The 25,901-nt window shown below is 46.9% G+C and overlaps 1 protein-coding gene and 1 long non-coding RNA gene across 4 annotated transcripts in view; both read left to right on the forward strand.

Annotated features, from left to right (window-relative positions):
- Positions 1-25,901, forward strand: part of LOC147738117 (uncharacterized) — an 85,412-nt gene that overhangs the window by 57,342 nt on the left and 2,169 nt on the right. The window lies entirely within an intron of this gene.
- LOC147738118 (uncharacterized) lies at positions 690-3,117 on the forward strand. 3 transcript variants are annotated; one of them, XM_086952136.1, is made up of 5 exons: positions 690-1,008; positions 1,093-1,325; positions 1,410-1,730; positions 1,815-1,930; positions 2,006-3,117. In XM_086952136.1, the coding sequence occupies exons 1-5, from the start codon at positions 914-916 to the stop codon at positions 2,888-2,890; spliced, it is 1,650 nt and encodes a 549-aa protein (XP_086808262.1). In that variant the 5' UTR covers positions 690-913; the 3' UTR covers positions 2,891-3,117. The 3 variants fall into 3 exon arrangements, with proteins under 3 accessions (XP_086808262.1, XP_086808260.1, XP_086808261.1); XM_086952134.1 differs by having other exon boundaries at positions 690-1,930; XM_086952135.1 differs by lacking the exon at positions 1,815-1,930 and having other exon boundaries at positions 690-1,742; positions 1,995-3,117.

Genomic DNA, 25,901 nt, shown 5'->3' on the forward strand with positions numbered 1-25,901 from the left:
CAACCAAAAGATTGGAAAATCACCTTTGTTCAACAACCGTTTTTAACCAGTTATGCAAGTTTGAGACCATCTGCCTCAGGATATAACACCTCGATCCACTCTGCTCACTCTTGCGAAAACCTTAAAAATTCACCACTTTATTGTGTTCATGACCATCTCAGATTGTTTCCTTTTTATTATGTACTGTTCTGTAATTCTATGTAAATCGCCTCAACATTATCTGTTGTGCAGGAGTGATATGTAAAACTGATTAAATTAGCACAGTTGCGCTATAGGTAATGTAAATAAATCCTCGTCTTCAGAACTACAAACCTTAACCTTACACCAAACATAGAAAGGGTAAAAGGAACTGATGTTCTGCGACTCATGATCCACAATAGTACTGTGCACGTTCTAACGCCCTCAGTTACGGCCATTACAAAGTGCAAAAAGGTACTTCTCAGTTTAATCATTAAATATTAGACTAACACCTTATCACTGCATTGCTAAGAACCTATACAAATAGATTTGAGAAAAACTTCAGTCACAAAATAAGTTGCTGCCGGAGAGGCTATTACCTAAGGACTATTATCTGCTAGAAACATTTCAACAGGTGTTACAGGGCTGCATCCAGACATATTTTGCTCAATTCAAGTGTTAAGAAGATTACACACAATTTCTTTTTGAGATAAGTGCTGAACATTATCTAAACAAGCCCGACTCTAAAATCAGGTTCACTCTTACTGTGGCATATAAGCAAGAGAAAAGTAGAGATATTAACTCTAGGAACACAATTGATAAAAGCACGGGCTGTGAGAACAAATTCAGTGTTCAAACCCGTCTCAATCAAAGCAAAATAACCCAAGTTGGGGAAAAAAGTTACCTGTGCCAACAAAGATTCAACCATAAATCTCATCTCACTGAATTTGAGAGAATGCTCACTGGGGAAAACCAATCTCAGTGCAAAGTATGCCAAAAAAGTTTCAGGCGTAAATCTTATCTCAATGAGCATATGAGAATCCACACTGGGGAAAAACCTTATCAGTGCTCTGAATGCCAGAAAAAGTTTAGTTTCAAACCTAGTCTAAATCTACATGCATTAACCCACTCTGTGGAAAAACCTTACCAGTGCCCTGAATGCCAGAAATGTCTCAGTGACCAAAACAGTCTCACTCGACATATAAGAACCCACACTGGGGATAAACCTTATCAGTGCACGGATTGCCAGAAATGTTTCATTGGGAAAAACAGTCTCACTCAGCATAGAAGAACCCACACTGGGGATAAACCTTTTCAGTGCTCTGAATGCCAGAAATGTTTCAGTTACAAAAGCAGACTCATTGAACATACAAGAATCCACACTGGGGAAAACCCTTATCAGTGCTCTGAATGCCCAAAACATTTCAAACTTAAATCACTTCTAACTGCACATGTGAGATTCCACACTGGGGAAAAACCTTATCAGTGCTCTGAATGCCAGGAAAGGTTTTGTAACAAACAACGTCTTTCTCGACATGCAATAACCCATTCTGTGGAACATCCTTATCAGTGCTTTGAATGCCAGAAATGTTTCAGTGTAAAACGTAATCTCACACGGCATAAAAAGATCCACACTGGGGCCAAACGTTATCAGTGCTCTGAATGCCACAAATGTTTCAGTGACAAAAACTGTCTCACTCGGCATACAAGAACCCACACTGGGGAAAAACCTTATCAGTGCTCTGAATGCCAGAAAGGTTTCATTGACAAAAACAGTCTCACTCATCATATAAGATCCCACACTGGAGAGAAACCTTTTCAGTGCTCTGAATGCCAGAAATGTTTCAGTTACAAATGCAAACTCATTGAACATACAAGAATCCACACTGGGGAAAAACCTTTTCAGTGCTCTGAATGCCAGAAAAGATTTTTTAACAAACAAAGTCTTTCTCAACATGCAATAACCCATTCTGTGGAACAACCTTATCAATGCTCTGAATGCCAGAAATGTTTCAGTCTAAAAAGTACTCTCACACGGCATACAAAGATCCACACTGGGGAAAAACCTTATCAGTGCTCTGAATGCCAGAAATGTTTCATTGACAAAAGAACTCTTTCTCAACATACAATAACCCACACTGGGGAAAAACCTTATCCATGCTCTGAATGTCAGAAATGTTTCAGAGACAAACTCAGTCTCACTCAACATATAAGAACCCACACTGGGGAAAAACCTTATCAGTGCTCTAAATGCCCAAAAGATTTCACACTTAAATCACTTCTAACTGGGCATATGAGATTCCACACTGGGGAAAAACCTTATCAGTGCTCTGAATGCGACAAATGTTTCAGGGTAAAAAGCAATCTCACTCAGCATATAAGAACCCACACTAGGGAAAAACCTTATCAGTGCTCTGAATGCCAAAAATGTTTCGGCCAAAAACACAATCTCATTATTCATATAAGAACCCACACTGGGGAAAAACCTTATCGGTGCTCTGAATGCCACAAATGTTTCAGGGTAAAAAGCAATCTCACTCAGCATATAAGAACCCACACTGGGGAAAAACCTTATCAGTGCTCTAAATGCCCAAAAGATTTCACACTTAAATCACTTCTAACTGGGCATATGAGATTCCACACTGGGGAAAAACCTTATCAGTGCTCTGAATGCGACAAATGTTTCAGGGTAAAAAGCAATCTCACTCAGCATATAAGAACCCACACTGGGGAAAAACCATATCAGTGCTCCAAATGCCAAAAATGTTTCAGCCTTAAATGTAATCTCACTAAACATATGAGACTCCATACTGGAGAAGAAAATTATCAGTGCTCTAATTGTCAGAAAAGATTCAGAGGTAGAGATAATTTCAAGCGCCATAAGAAAACACACCATCAAAATATTTTAGTGCCAGAAAAGCATCAGTTTTAAACACAATCTCACTCTACATGAGCAGACGCACACAGGAAAAACACATTACCAATGCTGTGAATGCCAGAAATTCCTATCTGATAGGCACAGCCTCACTAACCATAAGCGGTTCTCCATATTGATGAAAAACCTTATGAGTGTTCTGAATGCCAGAAAAGCTGCAGAGAAAAACGCTATCTCACCATGAGAAACTCCACACTGGAGAAAATCCTTATGCCAAAAAAGCAAGGCAGAATCTGAAAGAAACACGATAGAGTTAGATTCCTTACCTTAGAATTACCCCCAGGTGTCAGACTGGATACGGAAAGTTTTTCGTCAGCAGTACCCCTGCACGTCGGTAGGCGTCGTCTGCGGCTCCGTGTCCGTCGTCGGTGTTGTGATTGCCGGAATGATGTCGCTGGAGTACTTAGACGCCGCCATCGCGCGCTGACGTCGGTTCTTCTTTTTTCTGTGCCAGCTAGCGCAGATCCGGAAAGAGCACGTACCTTTAGTCATTTTTTTACTAACTTTTTGGACATTTTTGTCTATCTTTGTCGACTCGACTCGACTCCTGGTGCCAGTAGGGATGCCCGGTTTCAAGCTGTGTGATGCCTATCACCGACTGATGTCTGTTACCGACCCACTCCGCCGGTGTCCCTACAGTTTGGGGGGCGACCACGATGACAAGTCGTGCCCCGACTGCCGGGCCTTGACGTCGAAGGCTAGGCGGGAGCGTTCCCGTAAGCTCATCGAGATCCGGCAGTCGACTCTGTGTCGCTCGAGGTCCCAGTCGGGGAGGAAGTCGAGGAACTTATCGGAGTCATCACTGATCATCCGGATCCAAGTCCTCGCACTCGGGTAAGTCGAGGCATGTCAAAAAGAAGCAGTGTTGCTCTTCGGAGTCTCCTCGCCACTCACGCGGCTCAGGAGTCTCATCCTGTCCCACACCCTCCGGTCCCTGGACTCAATACGACTCCGGGCGATATTAGAGACTTCCTTGTTGCCAAGAGGACTCTCTTCCCGCCGTCGACACCTGCCGGCGCGGCTTCGGGCCCGCTGGTCCGACTGGGAGTCCTAACTTTCTGGCGGCTTCGGCCCGGTGCCGTCGGCAACTTCGATCTCGGCATGCAGGACCCCGTGGGATCCAGGCCTGTATCCCGGTCGATGCCAGTTGACCTTATGACTCCTCCGCTGGTGCTGACCCCGGCGCCATCCCCGGACAACACCGTCCCTGGTTTTAGCCCCAGTCCCGGTTCGGCGTCGGAGCAGCGCGTCTCCGACGTCGATGGGTAAGCCCTTCACCTATGACCCGGCTCTGTCATTTATGCAAGTGTGGCTCACTGGTTAGAGGAGGCAGACCCTGAAGCAGAGGTCAGACCCGGGACCAGGGTTCAATTCCTGACGAGGCAGGGTCTTGAGCCCAAATGTCCACAGACTCGACAATTCTCGCTTCGGTGCCTACTCGAATCACGGGTTCACACTCTGCAACTCTGGGCAATAGCTTGCTTAATTCCACTACGGCCCCCCCGCGGCGGGATGCCTGGCTCTCACCTTGGGGATGCCCAGTAGGGGTTATCTCACAGGAAAAAGCCAGGACGGGTTCCCAAAGCAAGCGCCTTGAGGCCTATCGGTGATAAGGCGCTATATAAGAACCTTTGACATTTGACATGCCTGTTAATCAGGACACGGATCAAGGGGAGGACTGGGAGGGGTCTGAGGACCCTCTGGCACAGCAGTGCCAGTTAAGTCAGGACTGGACAGATGAGCTGGGGGATGCCATTGGTCTAGACACTTCGCCTGACACTGGTTTTCTCTCTCCTCCCTCCGTGACTACGGAGGAGGGGGCTACTTATGCTGTGGTGTTGCGCAGGGCGGCCAAGGCCTTAGCCCTTGAGCTCCCTGCAGTAGCGTGAGGACTAACTTCCTCACAGAGGTGCTTCAACCGCCAGTCAGCTCTACGAAGCCTCTGCTGCCGTTTATTGAGGCCCTCACTGACTTTCTGATAGGCACTTGGTCCAAGCCCTCCACAGTTCTCCCTGTGGATCAGTACGTGGACCGACGACAACGCCGGGCTCCGGTCGACCCCTGCTTTCTGTCCACCCACTCCACCCCCGAGAGTCTGGTTATCCAGGCCTCCACGTCCCAGACCGCATTCCCGACCGCTCCGCCGGATCAGGAATCCAAAAGGTTAGATCAGTTTGGCAAGAAACTGTTCTTCTCGGTCAGCCTAGGATTGCGGTCCATTAATACTGCATGCCTTTGGGCTGTTAAACCCACTCTCTGTGGGATACGTTGGCGGACGTGCTGCCCCAGTGTCCGGCGGAGGCCCAGACATGGCTCGCCCAGGCTGTCGCTGATGGCCGAGACGCAGCACGGTATTCCATCCGATGTGGACTTGACACCACGGGCTCGCTGGGCAGAGCAAATTCAACGACTGTGGCGATTAGTCATCACGTCTGGCTGAGGTCCGCCAGTTTTTCAGGGGATGTCCAGAACACACTCATGGACATGGCCTTTGATGGCCGGGTCCTCTTTGGCGACAAAGCAGATAGCGAGCCTGAGCGCTTTAAGGACTTCAGGGCTATGGCCAAGTCCTTGGGCCTGTCGGGCCAGCGCCAGCAAACTTCTACGTTTGTGCAGTCTCACGCGGTCGCGGACGTGCTACCCGCCGTGGCGGAGCAGGGGGTCAGAGAGCCGGTCAGTCCACATCAGCTTCTGCCTCAAAGCCTTCCTAGTCCGAGCTTTCAGGCTCATTCCACGCCAGCCGGAGGCAGGGTTTGCCATCACGTACTCCACTGGCGTTCCATCACTTCGGTCAGGTGGGTGCTGCAAATCATCCAAAGGGGCTACTCCCTCCCCTTTGAGGCGACCCCTCCAGCCATGCCACCACAGTACCATGTCGGGGGATCACTTGCAACTTCTGCGAGAGGAAGTTACGGCCCTCTTGGCCAAGGGGGCCATCGAGCGCGTTCCTGGTCCAGAAGTAGGACGTGGTTGTTATTCCCACTACTTTCTGGTTCCAAAGAAGGGCAAAGGAGGGCTGTGCTCTATCTTGGACCTCAGGACCGTCAACGGCTTCTTCCTGAAGGAGAAGTTCAAGATGCTGACTTTAGCTCAGGTTCTGGCTGCTGTAGACCCTGGAGACTGGATGGTAGTGTTGGACTTGCAGGACACCTATTTCCATATTCATGTCCTGCTGGCCCACCGGCGTTACATGCGGTTCATGGTAGGCCACGAGCACTTTCAGTTTACTGTGCTCCCCTTCGACCTTACCAGTGCCCCCCGGGTGTTCACTAAAGTGACGGCTGTGGTTGCAGCTCATCTGCGCAGATTAGGGGTTGCAGTCTTCCCCTAACTCGACCACTGGTTGTTGAAGGCGGGCTCGCCCCAGACAGTCGTCTTCCACCTCGAGAGTACGGCCGGCCTCCTGCACTCGCTGGGGTTCTCCATCAACGTGCCGAAGTCACACCTGAGTCCCTCTCAGAAGATCCTCTTCATCAGAGCGGTTCTACACTCGGCGCAGTTTTGGGTGTATCCTCCCGAGCAGCGGGTTTGGGATATTCAGGCTCTGTTTCCAATCTTTCAGCCTTTATTCAGAGTTTCGGTCAGAATGACCCTGCGGCTCCTGGGGCTGATGGCCTCCTGCATCCTGCTGGTACATCACGCCAGGTGGCGGATGCGGGCTCTCCAGTGGGACCTGAGGCTGTGGATCCTCTCTCTGCCCCTCTTTCAGATGTTTTCCTCTTTCTTCTTTCTGTCGCCCAGCAGGGCTCTGTCCTGGGCACTATCAAGGACTATCTTTCGGCCATTTCAGGCTTCTTGTGGCTTCCTGGTCAGCCTTCTATTTTCAAGTTCCTTGTTGTAAATAGATTCTTGAAAGGCATCACGCACATGTTTTCTCCTGTTCCTTTCGTGATGCCTCAATGGGACTTGAATCTGGTTCTTACCTTTTTGATGTGCCCTCCCTTTGAGCCACTTCATAATTGCCCTTTTCGTCTTCTGACCCTAAAAACTGCTTTCCTGGTTGCCATCACCTCGGCCAGAAGAGTGAGTGAGCTCCAGGCTCTTAGCCTGCTTTCCTCTCTGTCCATCCGGACAAAGTTGTTCTGAGGACTCGTCCTTCTTTTCTACCCAAGGTGGTTACTGCCTTTCACATCGGACAGACCATTACCATGCCCACCATCTTTCCGCCTCCACATCCCTCGAAAGAGGAAGAGAGGCTCCACCGTGTGGACCTAAAACGTGCGCTCTCCTTTTACCTGAACCGCACACAACAGTTCCAGGTGGACGACCAACTCTTTGTTGGCTACATGGGAGCTAAGAAGGGACAGGCAGTGCACAAGCGGACCATCTCTCGTGGGTCGTTTTGTGCATCAAGATCTGTTATTCCTTGGCTAAAAAGGAACCTCTTCTAGGGCTGCGTGCCCATTCCACTCGGGCTACAGCGTCTACTACTGCTTTGAGACGGGGAGTCCCTTGTAGGACATTTGTCAGGCAGCTACGTGGGCCTCGCTGCACACGTTTGCCAAGCATTACTGCCTGGAGAGCCAAGGCCGGAGAGACTTCTTCTTTTGCCGTCTGTTCTCCAGGACTTCGTGGTGTGATTTTGGTTCGCAGACCCACCACCTGGGTTTGTATTGCTGGGGTATCTATTCTAAGGTAAGGAATCTAACACTAACGTGTTTCTTTCAGATGCACAATTTACTTACCATTGGTAACGATATATCTTTAAGAAACATTAGTTAGTGTTAGATTCCTTACTGCCCCACCCATCCTCCCCATTTCTGCGAACCGATATCTAGGGTTCAGGAATTTCCCTGTCAAGGCCCTAGTTTAAGGGAACCAGTGTCGGTTTCTTGCATGGCTCTGCGTTCCTGGCGCAGAAAGCTATGTACAGAACTGACGTCAGCGAGGGTGGCGTCTGGGTACTCCAGTGACGTCATTTCGGTGATCTCGATGACGGACGCGAAGCCGCAGACGACGCTTACCGACAAGCAGGGGTACTGCTCACGAAAGTCAAATTCCACCAAGCAGTTCCAGCGCCTGTTCGTCGTACCAAACAACTGCAACCAATGAATCCTGGGCTCGCTGTCAAACAAGTTCAAGTGTGACTCCTGATGAGACCATCGCCATTGACTGTCTTATCTGTGAGAAGCTGCTCCAGCCCTCCTGTGATGGTGGGCCGGAAGACCTTCACCGCCAAGTGAAATGCTCGCAACTCCAACAGCTTGATGTGGAGTTGGGTATCTGCCGCTGACGAGGGTTCCCTAATCTCTGTCTCCCATATTGCCTTCCCATCCCATTCCAGAAGAGATACATGCTTCCCTGTGCCAGAAGTAGGTCGTGGTTGCTATTCCCATTACTTCTTGGTACCCAAGAAGGACAAAGGCCTGCGTCCTATCTTAGACCTCAGGGACATCAACCGGTTTCTCCGGAAGGAGAAGTTCAAGATGTTAACCTTGGCTCAGGTCTTGTCTGCTCTCGACCCTGGAGATTTGATGGTAGCGTTGGACTTGCAGGACGCTTACTTTCACATCCCCGTCTTGCCTGCCCACTGGCGCTAGCTACGGTTCATGGTAGGCCACAAGCTTTTTCAGATTACCACACTCCCCTTTGGCCTTACTAGCGCCCCTAGGGTGTTCACGAAAGTGATGGCGGTGGTCGCAGCTCATGTGCGCAGATCAGGGGTTCCAGTCTTCCCCTATCTCGATGACTGGCTGTTGAAGGCAGGCTCGCTGAGGCTGTCGTCTCCCACCTCCAGACTACAGCGGACTTCCTGCATTTGCTGGGGTTCACAGTTAACGTGCAAAAGTCGCACCTGATTCCCTCCCATAAGTCCTTTGAAGTTTTGGGTCTATCCTCCGGAGCAGCGAGTCCAGGATATTCAGACTAGGATACTGAAGTTTCAGCATCCATCCCGGTTTTCTGTGAGAATGACCTTGAGGTTGCTGGACCTCATGGCCTCCTGCATCCAGCTGGTGGATCATGCCAGATGGCATATACGGGCTCTGCAGTGGGACCTGAAGGTCCAGTGGGCGCAGCACCAGGGGAATCTTTCCGTTGACGTTCAGATCTCGGAGGGGACTGCAAGTCAGTTGCAGTGATGGCTCATGAACCAGGATTGGGTCAACGGCAGATCCCTCTCCCTTCCTCAACCTGAGTTCACAGTAGTGACGTATGCTTCACTCCTGGGATGGGCCGGCCATATGGGAGAGGCGGAGATCAGAGACATCTGGTCTCCGGCGGAGTCCAGGCACCACATCAACCTTCTGGAGCTCTGGGCGATTCATCTTGCACTGAAGGCATTCCTTCCTTCTGTTAAAGGAAGAGTTGTGCAGGTGTTCACGTACAACACCACCACCATGTGGTACTGCAAGAAACAGGACAGTGTGAGGTTGTGGACCCTATGTCAAGAGGCGCTTCGCCTTTGGACATGGCTGGAACATCAGGCCATATCTCTGGTGGTTCAACAACTAGCAGGTTCACTGAACGCCAGGATGGACAAACTCAGTGCCTCATGGATCACAAATGGCATCTTCGCTCAAAGGTGGTGCAAGGTCTCTTTCAGCAGTGGAGAGAGCCTTGGTTAGATCTATTCGAGAGAGCACGCAATGTCAGCAGTTCTGCGTGTTAGAGTTTCCAAGGCGGCTCTCAATCGTCTACCCTTTCCGTCGCGAGTGGAGTTGTGCCTGTACCACTTCTGCCAAGATTGCTGAAGAAGATCAAACGCGACAGGTCCCAAGTCATTCTTGTGGCTCCTGACTGGGCACGAAGAGTCTGGTACCCCGAGCTCTTGAGCATGGCCATCGATCCTATTGTTATCAGATTTCTGAAGTGCATTACTCCTCTCTTTCCTCCTTCTCCTTTCGTAATGCCCCAGTGGAACTTGAATCTTTTCCTCACTTATCTTATGTGTGCTCCCTTTGAGCCCCTATATAATCGTCCACTTTGCCTCATTGGAAGATTGCTTTTTTGCTTGCCATCACCTCTGCTCACAGGGTGAGTGATCTTCAGGCTCATCTTCCAGACCTCCCTTTCTTGCTGTCCATCCGGACAAAGTAGTCCTCCATATAAGCCCTCTTTTCTGCCCAAAGTGATTGCCTCTTTCCACATAGGTCTCACCATCGCATTGCCTACCTTCTTCCCACCCCTGCACCCTTCCAAAGAGGAGGGGGAGATTCCACTGTCAGGACCCAAAACGTGCGCTGTCTATCTACATTGACCGCACTAATGACTTCCGGGTGGACGATCAACTCTTTACGGATCATGTGTGCACCAAGAAAGGTCGGGCAGTGCACAAAGATACCATCTCTCGATGGGTCGTCCTATGCATTAAGATCTGTTATTCTTTGGCTAAAATGAAACCTCCAGAAGGACTGCGCACCCACTCAACCAGGGCAAGGGCAGCCACTACTGCTTTGGGACGTGGAGTTCCGCTGGTTGACATCTGCCACACAGCCATGTGGGCATCCCTGCACAAATTTACTGTGCATTACTGCCTGGACAGCCAAGTCCGGAGAGATGGCTTTTTCGGCCATTCTGTTCTCCAGGACTTCTTGGTGTGAACTTAGTTTGCAGACTCTCCTACGGGGTTGGAATTGCTGGGGTATCTATTCTAGGGTATGTAATCTATAACTAATAGTCTCTTTCAGATGAACTAGTTACCTTCGGTAATGATGTATCTGTAAGAGACATATATTAGTTATAGATGCCTTACCGCCCCACCCATCCTCCCCATTCTGCACACTGACTTGTAGGGATAGGGATTCCCTTGCAGGTCCCTAGTTTTCTGCACCAATGGCCAGTGTCTGGCATGGGTCTGCGCTTCTGGCATTGAACGTTGTGTCAAAACTGTGGTTAGCGCTCAGGACCGGTGTCTAAGTAGACACCGCGGCGTCATCCCGGCGACCACATCTCCGATGACGGACGCGGAGTCGGCCGATGCCACCTACCGACACGCAGGGGTACTGCTAAGAAAAAATTTCTTTGGATCCAGTCTGACGCCTGGGGGTAATTGTAAGATCAGGAATCTATAACTAATATATGTCTCTTACAGATGCATCATTACCGAAGTTAAGTAACTTGTTTGTTTTGTGCCTGCCAGGTATGGTGCATCAATTGAGGGCAGATAATGAACAACATTAAGATATAAAGAAAACTGGGTGGGTGCCAGGGCACAGCCTTGGTGAACACCTTAATTGATAGGAAATCGTTCAGTCACCTGGCCCTGGATTCTCCAGCGAACCTGGGCATAATCGTGGATATCTTCTACCTGAAGCCTGTCTGAAAGGAAGATACGTTGGCCATAGCAGCAGTCCATTCCTCAATCTTGCTCAAGAGCAATTGGGCAGAAATTTTCTCCGCACAGTTGATCGAGCTGATAAGCCTGTAATTGGCTGGATGGAATCTATCCCCCTTCTTATATAACGGGACGACGTCCGCTCCCTTCCAAGAGTCTGGTACCGGGGCACCACTGATAATGGCATTAGTTAAGAAAAGGTTATACTAAGACAATTAATCTCTTTCTAGACAAAGGATATATGCTGCAATGCTGTCTAATCCTGGAGCTCTACCTCTGGTTATTGCATCCAGAGCTGAGGATGTCGGCCAGGTTAAGCAAACTGCCACGTTTGGTTATAGAGTTGTCTGTTTACACAGTCCTCAGCACAGTGTCTGGCTCATTAAATGGAGTTACTGAATAAAGATTGTAGAAATGATCTTCCCAGGTCTGGGGAGAAATTTTATTTTGCAGAGGGGAAGCAGAGACTTTGAGAAGTTGGCCTGATATATGATGTTCACTAGTTCTAGTGACCACCTTGTATCATTCCAAACAACCCTTATGGTGATTGGTTGTAAGTCAACCTTATAGACCAGCTATCCTATTGGTAGCATGGACAAAGCAGTCTTAGGCTAAACTCTTTTGGCATGTGAAGCCGGCTGTATTACCATATGTAACCCCTTGAACAACAAGTGAAAGGACGCCACACAGGATATATATTGAAAATATATATGTATTTATTTACTACAAATGGCCCCCTGAACTCTTTATGAGCACAGAAGCAAACACGTTAAAACAATTCAATTGATAAGTATACAAAGTTGCACAAAATATGGATAGGCCCGGGTGGCCCCTAAAACCATATACTAAAGAAGTGGTATAAGTACCACAAGTCGAAAGGACGTAAGGCCTAGGGCCTTGGGAATCGCTGGGGCTACGAGGATCTAACTAAGGTTAGGAACTAGGAGCCCCACGGGATCTGGTTTGCAGTGCGCAAAGTTAGAAGCAGTTATCATTGAAATCAATGAATGCGTAAACGTTTTAAAGTTAAAGGTAGGAAGTCTTCCGGTCAGTCTAGAACTTAACCCTTTGGAATCTGGACACTAGGAGAGTGGAACTACTCGGGAGCACCGGAGTGCTTGCGTTACCTCATCCGCAGGAAGCGGGTGCAGTGGTGCCAAAGTGTGTCGGGATTCTGCAGGAGTTCAGATGGAGCCTTGGAGTGTTGATGCTGCAGGCGACCTGATGTGAAGAGTTCCGGTGGATCCAAGGGTGGATCTGAAGTGATGAAGACCTGAAAGCAGAGGGGACAGTGTTCAAAGTCACTAGCCAGTGACCGGCGTGGAACCAGGAAGGAACCAGGCGTTGTCTGGTGCAAACAGGTGATGTCGTGAAGCTTTTCTTTTCAGCCACGTGGACCACGAAGGCTCTAGTTGATGGCGGTGTCGGCTTCTTGATCGGAGCAAACAGGCCTTGGCTAATGCAAGATAATGCAAGCCACGCAGGAAACAAAGAAGGCTTCTCTCTCCGACCAGCAAGGTCAGAGGGGTTGCTGCTTTTAGGAGCAGCAAGGGCCAGTCTGGAGCAACCAGACCAGCGTGGAAAGTTGTAGTTTGGTCGCCCAAATGGCCACTAGCCAGCGGGCTAGCAACCGGGAAGGCGCGTCGAGTGGAACAAAGCAAAAGGGCCCCACGCAGATCTCGTGAGAGCTGGGGGGCTGGTCCTTGGTGCAAATGTAGCTCGGTGGTAGGGCTTCTCAAGACCCCAAGCACAGCGGTGAGGGTGCCTCAGGTGCTGCGCAGTCAGCTTCTCGTGGACTTTCCAAGAGGTCCGGTCCCACCTCTCAGGTCGCCTCCACTCGTCTCAGCTTTGCAGGGGCTGTGGATCGGGCTGGTAGATGTCTGGGAGTCTGGTTCTTGTCGGGCTCCGGTTCGAGGCGGCGGCAAAGCAAGTCGTTGATCGCTGGATGGTGCCTGTGCCTCATGTACTTGGCGAAGAAGGTGCATCATTAGGGAGTTATCTCTGGGGTCGCTGTCACCTTATAGCGAAGGGAAGGTCTGGGGCATTCCACCCTTAGGCTTGCCCTAACTTCTTTACTGAGAGGCTGGCGGATCTTGCTCGCTACACACACCTCCACTTTCTGCTCCGGGACCCACTCTGCGGAGTGTGGTTGATAGATCCCGTCTGGGTTGAACATGTCACTAGGGGCATTGTCTCCCTCAGCAGAGTCTGAACAGGTTGAATATGGGTGCCAGAATCTGCCTGAGTCTTGTGCCTCATCGGAGGAGGCTTCGTCATCCTCAAATTCACCCTCATATCGGGGAACCCCTCTTTGGGATTGAAATCCATTACAAAGTCATCTCTCATTGAAACGACTAAAGCCTTCCAGGTGCCCCGTGTTACGCTTGCTGGCCTTGCGTGTGGGGACTGAGGGCACCCCACTGGACCCAGCCCCACTGTCCTGCAGTATACCCCTGTATACATGGGCCGTTAGTTTGGCAGAGGGGAAGCGCTTGAGAAATGGCTTGGGGAAAGAACTTATCCATCTCTTCAGGAGGGCGGCGTTGGGGGGCCAAACCTCCTCATAGGCACATGAGGATGCATAGTCGTGTTCCCTATAGGATTACATCTTCTTTAAGGGTAAGAGCACCAATTCGTCCTAAGGTATATAAATGGGCAGACCCCTCACTGGTGCTCAGAAGTGGTGTCCCAGGCAGTAACCAATTTCAGGGGTGTACGCTGCCTGCCTACTGCACTTGCTGTGTGTCACCACACAAAAGTTTTAATTGGGCTTAGCCCTGTTTGTCTTACCGCCTCTGTGGTGTCGGGTGAGGGTTGGAGAGAGGAGGCACACAGCGGGAGTACACTTCACCTCTCTTCAGCGGTACGTGCTGCCTGAACGCTGACAGGGCTGCTCCACGGTGCGATGAATGGGTTGGGAGGCGTGAAAGTGGGAGGCGCGAAAGAGTGCCACGTAGCGCACCAGTGCCGTACTAGCTCGACCCGCTTGGGCACTTTACCTACTGCGCGTGGAGCCTGAAGCAATGAGGCAGTATCCAAAACAAAGCGGAGCGAAATCTCATGTAGAAAGACAATCATTTTTTTTAATAAGCAGTAAAATCAATAACCCTCACCAGAAATGCCCACTATCCCTCTAACTATAGTCAGGAAGGAATCTAAAGGCGACTTAACTGACATCGTGCAGTGAAGAAAGAGGAAGGCCTGCGATGTGTTGTGTTATATACACTATCTGAGTCTTAACCCTTTCGATGCTGATGACGAGCTCAGCTCGTCATCACCCACGGGTGTCTTGTGCTGATGACGAGCTGAGCTCGTCATGAATAACTGACATCCTGAATTTTCAGCACAGGACGGGAAAACTGCCAGCAGCCATGTGGTTAATGGATTGGACTATTGGTGACCATGGTTACTCCCTGTGGTTCATGGGAGTTGTAGTATTGTTGCTGTGTTGCTTTTACTTTTACCTTTGAACTTGCTATTAATAAAGAGTGAAGAAAGATATGCGTAATTCTCACTTCCTGTCCTGCCATAGAATTCCCATGTCTGGAAAAAACTGTATTTATGGCCCAGGTTGTATCCACGCTAGGTTAGACTCTTTAGAGGCTGCGCCCTCTCTGCAAGGCTGTCCATACAGTCTATACTCCGTGACAAAATCCGATACTCCCACAAGAACTGCTATAAGAAGAATGTCTTTTCTACGTGCATGCACAACTGTGACAAGTTGTAATGCGCAGTTGTAAGTGGCCTTTACTACACATATGTCATGTTCCACGTATGAGCACTTGTGATTCATCATACCTTGCAATGCGCAGTTGTTTATGATCAAGTTCCTCTTGACCGATGCACGTGCTTCAGTCCTGCGTGTCAAGGGGAATAACAGTGTCTGAGGTCACTGCTGTGCCCTCTGTACCAGACTCACGCAGGCTGGCCTCGACAGTCTACACTCCGTGCCTCGCTCCTCCCAGGTTGTGTTCTCTCTCTTTATTCATTTATGGGTTGCTATATAACGCAAACTTTACCCAGAGGTGTCGGCGCACTTTACAATAGAGCAAAGTAAATTGCATAAGGCAGGAGAGTAGCATGGTAGTAGGTGAAACTACTTATAGAACAGTTACTCTCACTGCCAAACCGCCCCTCCCTTTCCACCAGCTTTCTACCCTCTGTGCCAGGCCACCCCTTCTTTAGGCTGTCTACTCACTCTGCCAGAATGCCCCTCCCTCTCCACTGGCCAACTGCCCTCGGTACCAGGCCGCCCCTCCCTCTCCACCAGCTGTCTACCCTCTGTGCCAGGCCATCCCTTTCCATTGGCTGCCTTTCCTCGGTGCTAGGCCGCACCTCTCTCAGGCTGTCTACCATCTGTGCCAGGCTACCCCTCCCTCTCCTCCAGCTGTCTACCCTCTATGCCGGCTGACCCTCCCTCAGGCTGTCTACCCTCTGTGCCAGGCCGCCCCTCCCCTCAGGCTGTCTACTCTCTGTGCCAGGCTGCCCCTCCCTACCTACAGGCTGTCTGCCCTCTGTGCCAGGCCGCCCCATCCTCTTCGGCTGTCTACCCACACACTTTTTCATTCTGAGGCGCACTATAGACTCTCCCACCTGTACTACTGTTTGGTACCTGCGGAACAAGCCCCCTACATCCAAAAAATGAAGCACCTAGCTAGGGGCATATCCGACCACTCCCCAGTATGGGTCCACATAGTCCTTAAACAGACCAAAGTGGGAAGGATAGCGCTGATTAACTCTTGGTACCTACGTGATCTGACAATCCGCAAAACCCTTATCAAAGCCACAGACAATTTATTTTCCTACAATGTGCGGTCCGTGTCCTCCTCCCAGTCCTTATGAGAAGCATTCAAGACTGTAATTCGGGGTCAGGCTTTATCATTAATTACTGGAATGAAGAAAGATCCACAAAAAGAGGTCCTAGACATTGAGGCTGAAATTTATAGGTTGCAGGGCAATCTAGTGAGCCTGAAACACGACTACAAAGCTCTAGTTATGGACAAGGCCACTACACTGGGTAGGGAGCGACAGGATAAGGTTTATGACCTGGGAGATAAAGCAGGGAAACTCCCAGCATGGCTAGACAGGAGCAAATGGGTAAGCTGACTGGTCCCAGAACTCCGGGTTGATGGGGACGTCGTTCTCACTGAACCACAAGACATAGTTGACCGATTCGCCAGCCAGTTCCAGACCGTCTACAAGATAGTCACCACATGCTCTGAAGAGGACCCTCAGGAATTGTTGTGAGACATTAAGCTCCCCAGCCCCTCCTCAGAAGACCGAGATTTCATGGATAGTGACTTAACAACAAAATAGATAGCTCAAGCAATCCGTTCCTTAGATTCAGGGAAAGCCCTTGGTTCCAATGGCATCCCAATTGAGTTATACAAATTGCAACCAGATAAACTTGCACCTTATCTAAAAACCATGTTTGAAGAATCCAGAGAAATCAGAATACTGCCCCAGGAGCAGAGCATAGCCACCATATTCACCATACATAAAGAGGGAAAACCAAAGACTGACTGCACCTCCTACAGGCCAATTTCTCTTCTAAACGTCAAGCCTAAAATCCTGTCCAAACTTCTAGCCAATCACACCGATCAATCCGGCTTCATGCCACACAGAAATACAGCTTTGAACCTTCGCAGAGTCCACAGAGTTTTGGATAGGCCACACACTATCCAAGGACCAACTGTGATTGTATCCTTAGATGCAACCATGGCTTTTGACACTATTGAATGGCAATACTTTGGGCGGTCCTGGCCAAGATGAGTTTTGGCCCGAAATACATTCAATGGGTACTAGTCTTATACCAGGAGCCCTTGGCCCAAGTGGTGGTCAACAATAAATTATCAGTGACATTCCTACTTGGTCAAGGCACCCATCAGGGTTGCCCACTTTCACCACTTCTCTTCGACCTTGCCCTGGAACCATTGGCAGCCTGGATCCAACGGGATCCTATGATAAAAGGTCTGCGATGGTCCCCAGAATTAGAAGATCGCATCTCGCTTTATGCGGATGACATTTTGCTCTATTTGGCTTACCCCACGAAATCGCTCAAAGTAGTATTGGATAGTCTAGCTGTGTTTGGCCGATTCTCTGGTTTTACGGTCAACTGGAATAAGTCCCTATTGTTCGCTCTCCAGGGGGGATCCACCCATCCCACGAGGGACTCACCCCCCTCTTACTCCTGGGCAGAGCCGCCCTATTCAAAATGATGTCTTTGCGTAGGTTCCTCTATGTATTACAGAACACTCTAGAACCTGTACCGACACACTACTTTAAAGAAGTTGAACATCTCCAGAGGGACTTGTTGTGGGATGGCAAACGTTGCAGCGCCCTTAATAAATTGACACTAAACTGGTACGATGGGGTCATTAGCCTCCCAGATATTAAAAAATATTCCTGGGCTGCACATTTAGCGGCCATCAATCATGGAACATACAGCTGTATTGATGATCCCGGCTAAGCCATGGATAGATGGCATCTTCCAGGAAGCAACTATAACAGGGCATTATATTCACGACCGAACAGGAACACCTTGACGGGCCCCACCAATCATGACGTCCGCATTTGGCATGACGCCACTAATTCTCTCGGATGGGGACAGAAAATGACTTTGGCCACCCCGCTTTGGGATTCTGGGAAGCTGAACAGTCTATGGAAGTCAAAGGGATTCAATAGGTGGGACCTTATTGGCATTTCCCATTTGGGGAGAGGGAGGGGTCAAATCCTTCCACACACTACAGACTGAATACAAGCTGGCAGGCACCAAATGTTTCCGATATACACAGATCTTGCATTCACTCCTGTCTCATCTTCTTAAGCGGACCTCACTTCCCAAAGCCTCACACTTAGAGGACAGAATTTTAGATGCTCATCTGCCTGAAAAAACTATCTCCTTAATATACAAGAAACTAATCAATAAAATGGCAGATCCCCTCCAATCACTGCGGGAGAAGTAGGGGCGAGATGGGGTTGAAATAGATGACGAGGACTGGCAAAAGGCTGTGTCCTCCCCTAGAGGGTTGCCATTCCAGGGCGCTTCAAGTTGGTGCAGCTTAAAATCTTCCATAGACTATATATCACTGGGCCCCAATTGGTGCTTATGGGAAGATCCGATAAAGGAGAATGTAAGTGGCGCTGTGGCCATATGGGGACATTCATGCATATCATCTGGGAGTGTAACTATATCAGCTCCTACTGGAGCAAGGTCCATGACACAATCAACGCAAGGCTACAGGTCCAACTTCGCCCAGAGGTGCGTAGGTGCCTCTTGAATATATGGAAACCCACGGACCTGAACACTCATCAGATGCAGTGGGTTACACTAGGGTTCATGATTGCTAAAATAAACATCGCACAATTATGGGGAGCAGCCCAATCGCCCACACGTGAAGCCTGGGTAAGAGACCTTGATTTGTGTATGTATAGAGAGAAAACGGTGTACTCGGCCAGGGGATGCCCCAAAAAGTGGTCCTGTATATGGAGTCCCTAGAATACATACCGTGGAGAGATGTGTGTGCCACCCCGATGTGCTGAACAAGATGACTCCCTAATCCCGTAGCATTCCCCTCTTATACAATGCAATGATATGAAAAGTCTCCTCCTGTGCCTCTCTACAATGTATAATTTGATTGATACCTCTGTATTGTTTATGAAACCGATGTATGTTTAATAAAATGATTTATAAAAAAATTTGATTGATACCTCTGTATTGTTTATTGAAACCGATGTATGTTTAATAAAATGATTTATAAAAAAAAAGTATTAAATCATTTTAAATTAGTCTTTAGAAAATGTAAAAGGTTGATGTTTGAATTGCCACTCGGGCGAAAAGTTCAATTTGTCCATTCATAGAAGTTGCTTTACTACAAGCAGAAGCGGGCCATGTCTTTTTCAGTGAAAGTGTCAATGTAGGAAATGTTCCAAATGTTGTTTGTTTATTTATGAGAAAAAGAAGAAGCCAAATTCTTTCCCAGCAAAAGATGAGCCAATTTTAGATTGAGTGTCCTGGCTGGGAGATGCAACAATATCGGTGTTTGCTACTGCAGATGACAAGTCTAACACCTCGCATCGTATGTCAATCACACATAGATGATATTACGTACTGCCAACTGCCGGTGCTAGGGCAGCTTGTGCGGTAGTTGATACCAGAGTGCCTGTGGAGGAGGCAACACCTAACCCAGCAGGAGCAAACGGCACCTGTGGGTTCTCAAGGAATGCAGCCATCAGTATAGGAATATGCTGGGGACAACACAGAGCATGGGCTTTTATGGGGTGCAGCATAGCATCCATGTCCGAAGGCGTAGCTGATGAAAGTGTCAGAGATCCCACACACATTCTTCTCCGCAGAACAGGCATCGAAGAACAGGTAAGATGCAGTCCATCCAGACTGGTCAAAATGACACGAACCAAGAGGCTCTCAGTTCCCGCAGGTGAGGTATGCCCAGATGTTGCACCAAGCGATCACGGTATTTCCGCTCCAGGAGCGCTTGTGTCATCTCTTTGGTGATTGGGCCGTCCATTGAGTAGCAGTAATGGGACAATCAGGATTCCTGCAATTAATGCCAGGATAAGCGGAAGATTTATATTAGTGAGCAACCCAAAATACCCTTGAGGGCTTGGGTAAATATATGGAAAGGTATGAAGTGCCTTCAAGGGAATTTATTTATACAAATAACTTTTGAAAGTGATTTAAAGAAACTTATGAAGACAGTTTAATGGTCCTCTAGTGAAATCAATTCTAAATGTAACTATCTGTTAATCTAGATAAGGAGTGCACACTGTTATACAACATAAAACAAATATAAAAGAACAAAACACTAGACCGGTGTATAGAAAAATCTTGAATTTATCTTTCAATTAAAAAGGTAATCAATTTGAAATACAAATATATATATACACAGGACTATAGGTACATTGATCTTAAATAGATATATGACTGTGGGTCCAGATGGCACCTTTCCTAGTTCCCAGTTAGAAAAAGGAAAAAGGAAAAAGGCGCTTGTGGACGTTTCGGTCTCCTAAAAGTTAATCTGTGAGACCATCTTCAGGTCTGTTGACAATTATATTTGTAATAACCTACCGGTTGACTAGTGCAACTTTCAGAATATTAGCGTCGCAGGGCGTATCTGCACAGGACACACTATCTGGCCTTTTGGGAGTTTAGTTGCCTTTAATTACATGGGACCGTTGTGCCCACATGGGTGATCAATTTAATTGATGCGGTACGATCTGCACAATGACCGTAGTTGCAGTGTATATCCACAAAATGTGGCGTTTGATTTAATTCACCACAACCGGACTTGACCGTGTTTTTATATGCAGAGGAGGGCTCAAAGACCTTATTTGATTTGTGGCCCTTAGTGTCGAAAGGAGTGACGATCCACAGATTATTTGCAATCTCCTACGTAGCTGTATCAGAATCGACGCCGCATCATCCAAAGCTCCGGTAGTTGTGAAATATATACTGCAACTACGGTCATTGTGCAGATTGTACCGCATCAATTAAATTGATCACCCATGTGGGCACAACAGTCCCATGTAATTAAAGGCAACTAAACTCCCAACAGGCCAGATAGTTTGTCCTGTGCTGATGCGCCCTGCGACGCTAATTTTCTGAAAGTTGCACTAGTCAACCGATAGGTTATTCCAAATATAATTGTCAACAGTCCTGAAGATGGTCTCACAGATTAACTTTTAGGAGACCGAAACGTCGTCCAGCGCCTTTTTCCTTTTTCATTCTTCTAACTGGGAACTAGGAAAGGTGCCATCTGGACCCACAGAGTCATATATCTATTTAAGATCAATGTACCTGTACTCCTGTGTATATATATATTTGTATTTCAAATTGATTACCTTTTTAATTGAAAGATAAATTCATTTTTCTATACACCCGTCTAGTGTTTTGTTCTTTTATGTTTGTTTTATGTTGTATAACAGTGTGTACTCCTTATCTAGATTAACAGATAGTTACATTTAGAATTGATTTCACTAGAGGACCATTGAATTGTCTTCATAAGTTTCTTTAAATCACTTAAAAAAATTATTTGTATAAATAAATTCCCTTCAAGGCACTTCATACCTTTCCAGGATAAGCGGAAGACCTCCGAAAATGCTTCAAAAGACAGAGTGTATAAAATATCGGATAACTCCGAGGACTCACTGAAAGGTGCTTAACAGTCCAGACCCTATTGTCTTAAATAGGTGTACAATACCACTCGTATCAGACATATTAAAGATCCGACCCATAATTTCTGCGAGATGAATGGGGCAGTTTGTACATTTGAGTGCCTGTATCTCAGCTGAGGTTCTTGCTATTTGAAGATCAAAGGTTTCTCTGGTGTAGGTTAAGGGCACGTTTTGCGTTCGAAGCATGGCTTTCATTCTGCTAAGAGCATCAAAATGTATGAAAGAAACATTCAGTGAAGGCCATAACGGCGCGTCCCTGACTGTATGTATGAGTGGAAACAATACTTGCATACAACAAGTAACCTTGGAGCTGACGGGTACCAGATATGCAATGCCTGGTAGCATTCCACAGCAGCCTTGATCGTTCAGCATCAGGTAACTCCCATTTGAAAGTAGCCCGAATGCTGGAGTAATCACTGCAGCCGGGGAACCCTTCAGATGGCAGGACAGGTCCGCTACAGAACCATAACGAGCCCCGTGCAGCAATATGTCCTGGCATATGAGTGATCCACTTAAAGCACTCTTACAGTTTGTACCACTAAGAAACACTTCTCAATCTCCGCATCGAATTCTGGTAAAAAAGATTATTGGTCATTTCCCTTTTTTGCAAAGAATAAATACATCAACAATCAGATATAAACAAACAAAAACTATACAAGAAAAAAATCAAGAACAGCAGTTATATACAGTTATATATACCAGAAAGAAAGCAGAAACCTAAATATAAAAAAAGGACAAAGCCACAAATACAGTGATTGAAGAATAAGCAAGGAAAGATACTACTGTAATAAAACAAAGATATCTTTTAAATCCAGTCCGTAATGGGTCTCTAGATTTTAACTCCCATTGCCCTTTTTCTCCTCCCCTTGGTCTTATAAATAGCCATTTCCAGGTTATACATTGATAATAATCTTGCCCGCCAGGTCAAAAAAGATGGAGCTTCAGGGTTGATCCACTCCTTCGTGATACAAGCTTGCGCGTGTGTGTAGCAATGTCAGAGCTCAGCCCAAACAGCACAAGTTCTGCTGTGATGTAAGTTGTTACTCACAACAGGGAATCCAAAAAAATGCTCTATGGACAAGAAAAGTTCGGCTAATTTCGGGAAAGAGAAAAACATATGAACTGTGTCTGCAGCAAACAACTCACACCTGTTACATTTAGTCCCAGCAGATGTGGCCCAGTTAGAGATCTTTTTTGGTGTATAATACAGGTCGTGAATAGCCATATAATGCTGGCTTCGCATCATCCCTGTCAACAAAACCTAATTTGCAAGACTTAATGAGACTAGCATGTTAATCCCTCCTTGCGCAAGCTTTAGAGCCCACTTGTTTTGAAAAGCCTGTATATCATCAGGGAGTACCATCAGCAGAGTATACCGATGACCTATGGAAGCTTTACCCAGTTTCTCAATAAGCGGAATTGTTCTCAATTGATTTTCTCGCCCGGGATCTAAAGAAATTAAAAAACTCCGGATCTGAAGGTACTTGTAAAAATCGTGCTTAGGAAGGCCATATTAAGTTTGGAGCTCAGTACATGATCAAAGCTGGCCTGCCTTACATAGATCTCAGAGTGTAACAATTCCCTTTAAGCACCATCTAAAAGAGATTTGATCACAGAAGATCAAAGGCAGCAGCCCGGCGGCAGAGAAGGGAGTATAAGCGCTAAGGTTGGGGATCCCCAGATGGCGCTTAACTTGTCTCCAGATACGATAAGCAGATTCAATGAACTTGAATTTAGTTTTTTTTAAATAACTAGGCTCTAGGATTTTAACAAGACACCCATTAGCCTTCTCCCCCAGACCCAACGTAAATATTACTGAACTATGACAAACCAAAATTTCAGCGCCCTCAACCACTACTAATGGACTTATAAATTGCAGAACAGATGCCCAATAATAAAACAAAAAATAAGGAATACCCCAGCCACCACGATTTTTGGGCAAGACCATCTGCCTATAAGCCCTTCTCTGGCATCTATAACCCCATAAAAACCTAGAGCTAATGCGCTCTAATTTTTGAAAGCAAGAAATCCGAAATTCTAGGGGGATTGTTCTGAACATGTAAAGTAGTTTGGGAAGTACGAGCATTTTTAAAATGTTTGATCTCCCATACAAGGATAAATGCAAATGGTCAAGCCTCTCCTAAGTGGTATTCAATTTAGTAAGAACTGGTTCCATATTTCGCGCAGGTATCTTATTAATAGGCAAGAGATTTTAATGCCTAGATAAGTAAATTCAGAAACAGTTGGAATAATTGGAGGAGGTTCTTCCCCTATTACCGATAACTGGGTTTTAGAAATATTAAGCTTTTAGCCCGAGAAAAGCCCAAAATTAGTGGCCAGGGACTCTATTGCTGGTAAAGCAGTGACAATGTCGCTGGAAACTATGACAATGTCATCTGTGTACGCTAGGGCTCTATAATCCATTTGCTGTACATGAATGGGTTTGATGTCTGTGGTGCAATTTATTTTTTACAAAAACAAATCAAGATATAAAGCAAATAACAGCGGCGAGCACTGACACCCCTGCTGAGTACTGCAATTGATTATAAACGAGTCAGACTCTCGCCCCGATATCCGAACACAAGCAACTGGCAAAAGATAGAGATTTTATTGCTTGAAGCTTTGCAGGGCCGAAGCCCTTTAATCTTAATACTTCCCACGTAAAGGGCCAAGAAACCCCGTTGAATGCCTTCTCGGCACAAAAACAGGGTTATGCCAAGGTTAGAATTAGATGCCTGTGCCCAGTCTATCAGTGCAATTATTCGTCGTACATGATCCGCAGTGTCTCGACCAGGGATAAAACCATGCTGATATTGTGAAACAAGAGTACCAATGATTTTAGATAATCGTACGGCCAGGATTTTTTAATAGATTCAATTAGGGAGATAGGTCTGTAGGAAGATGGAAGTGAAGCTTGTTTACCTTTCTTTAAAAACACCGTAATAATTGATTTCTGCCAGGATAGAGGTGCATTACCCTTTTGTGCGGCTAAAAGAGTTGTCATAAGGTCCACTCTTCGCACAGAACGAAAAATTTGATAAAATTCTAGCGGGATCCATTATGGACCCACCACCTTTCCTGTTGAAAGAGAATTTAAAGCAGCTTCTACCTCGTCCCATGTAATATCAGCTTCTAATTCTAACATATCATCAGGTATAAGTTTAATGATTTCAAAGTCTTCAGAACTCGATAACGTTATCTGCACTCACCTGAGTAACCTTGTCAGTATATAAGCTGCTGTAGAAGCTGTGGAAGACTTCCAGTACTTCAACTGGGTTAGAGCAGAGTCGGCCTTGCTCGCCCTGAATGCTGTTAATCCTATTGGACACTTCCTTTTGATGGAGTTTTTTTGGCTAAAACTCGACCAGAGTTTTCTCCTGCTTATTAGATTTCAGATCTGTATGTTTGGATTTGAGCAGCTAATTTCGAAGCAAAATGTTGATAAATTTTCATTTTGGATACTGCAAGTTCTTAAGAAGTTTGTTCAGTATCATGGCTGTTACTAAGCTCAGTCATAAATTTGTTTTCTAAAAATCGAAGTTTATTTATCTCCTCAGTCAGTGCAGACCGTAATCTTAATTGTTTGTTAATTGAATAGCTCAGGGTTTCTCTGAGACCGCCTGCTTTGAAAGCATCCCAAACCATTTGGACAGATGCAGACCTACGATTAATCTTAAAGAAATCTGATATCCACTTGGACATCTGTTCGCAAAAATCGGGGTCCACCAATAATTTACATTCGAACTACCAGGGTCTCAAGGGAGATCTATAGCCAGTTTCTAACTCTAATAAAATCGGGTTGTGATCCGAGATTATTTTAGGCTGGATATCAATCCTGGCAGAAATTGCAAAGTCAGCCGTCACAAAGAAGTAATCTAAGAAGACATGTTTTCGATGTGGTACAGAATAATAGGTGTTTCCTGGTGCTCCATTCCCTTTCATACACCAAACATCTACAAGCCCAAAGTCCTGTACTAGCCCCTTTGTTGCTTTAAAAGTTTGTCCCTTTTTCCCTGTATAATAGTAGTCGCTAGTTATATCTACCTTCCCAGGTAAATGGAGATTTAAGTCCCCACAAAGGATCAGGGGTGAGGGCCATTGAGCTAGTTCAATAGTAAGGTTGTGCAGCATACAAGGATCATCAAGTTTAGGGCCGTAAATAGAGCATATGGTTACAACCCGACCATCTAACCACAATTCCACAATCACCCAGCCACCGCATGGATTCTCTTTCACCCGTTTACATTCCCCCCATCCATACCTTTTCAGAACTGCCACCCCCCTGGTGGTGGTACCTTGTCGTGTACAGCAAACCAGCTCTAACCCCAGGTCTTTCAACCAGCCCCTATTGTTCCAAGCAATGTGGGTTTCTTGTAAACATAATAAATCTACTTTCATTGATGTAAGTATCTGAGCGGTAATCCCCCTTTTCTTTTTATCGTTTAGGCCGCAAATGTAAGTCTGACCAATATAAATCAGCAAATGTTGATGCATGAACTGAAATGTCTGTGAAGAAAAGTCAAAACATACAGAGGCAAA

The sequence above is a fragment of the Lissotriton vulgaris genome, chromosome 1_1 (genome assembly GCF_964263255.1).
Source record: "Lissotriton vulgaris chromosome 1_1, aLisVul1.2, whole genome shotgun sequence".
In the NCBI taxonomy this organism is placed as follows: domain Eukaryota; kingdom Metazoa; phylum Chordata; class Amphibia; order Caudata; family Salamandridae; genus Lissotriton; species Lissotriton vulgaris.

Coding starts and splice junctions, on each gene's coding strand:
- LOC147738118 (XM_086952134.1), top strand. CDS start 914: ATGCTCACTGGGGAAAACCAATCTCAGTGCAAAGTATGCCAAAAAAGT. Junction 1,931..2,005: donor AACATGCAATAACCCATTCT/GTGGAACAACCT, acceptor CGGCATACAAAG/ATCCACACTGGGGAAAAACC.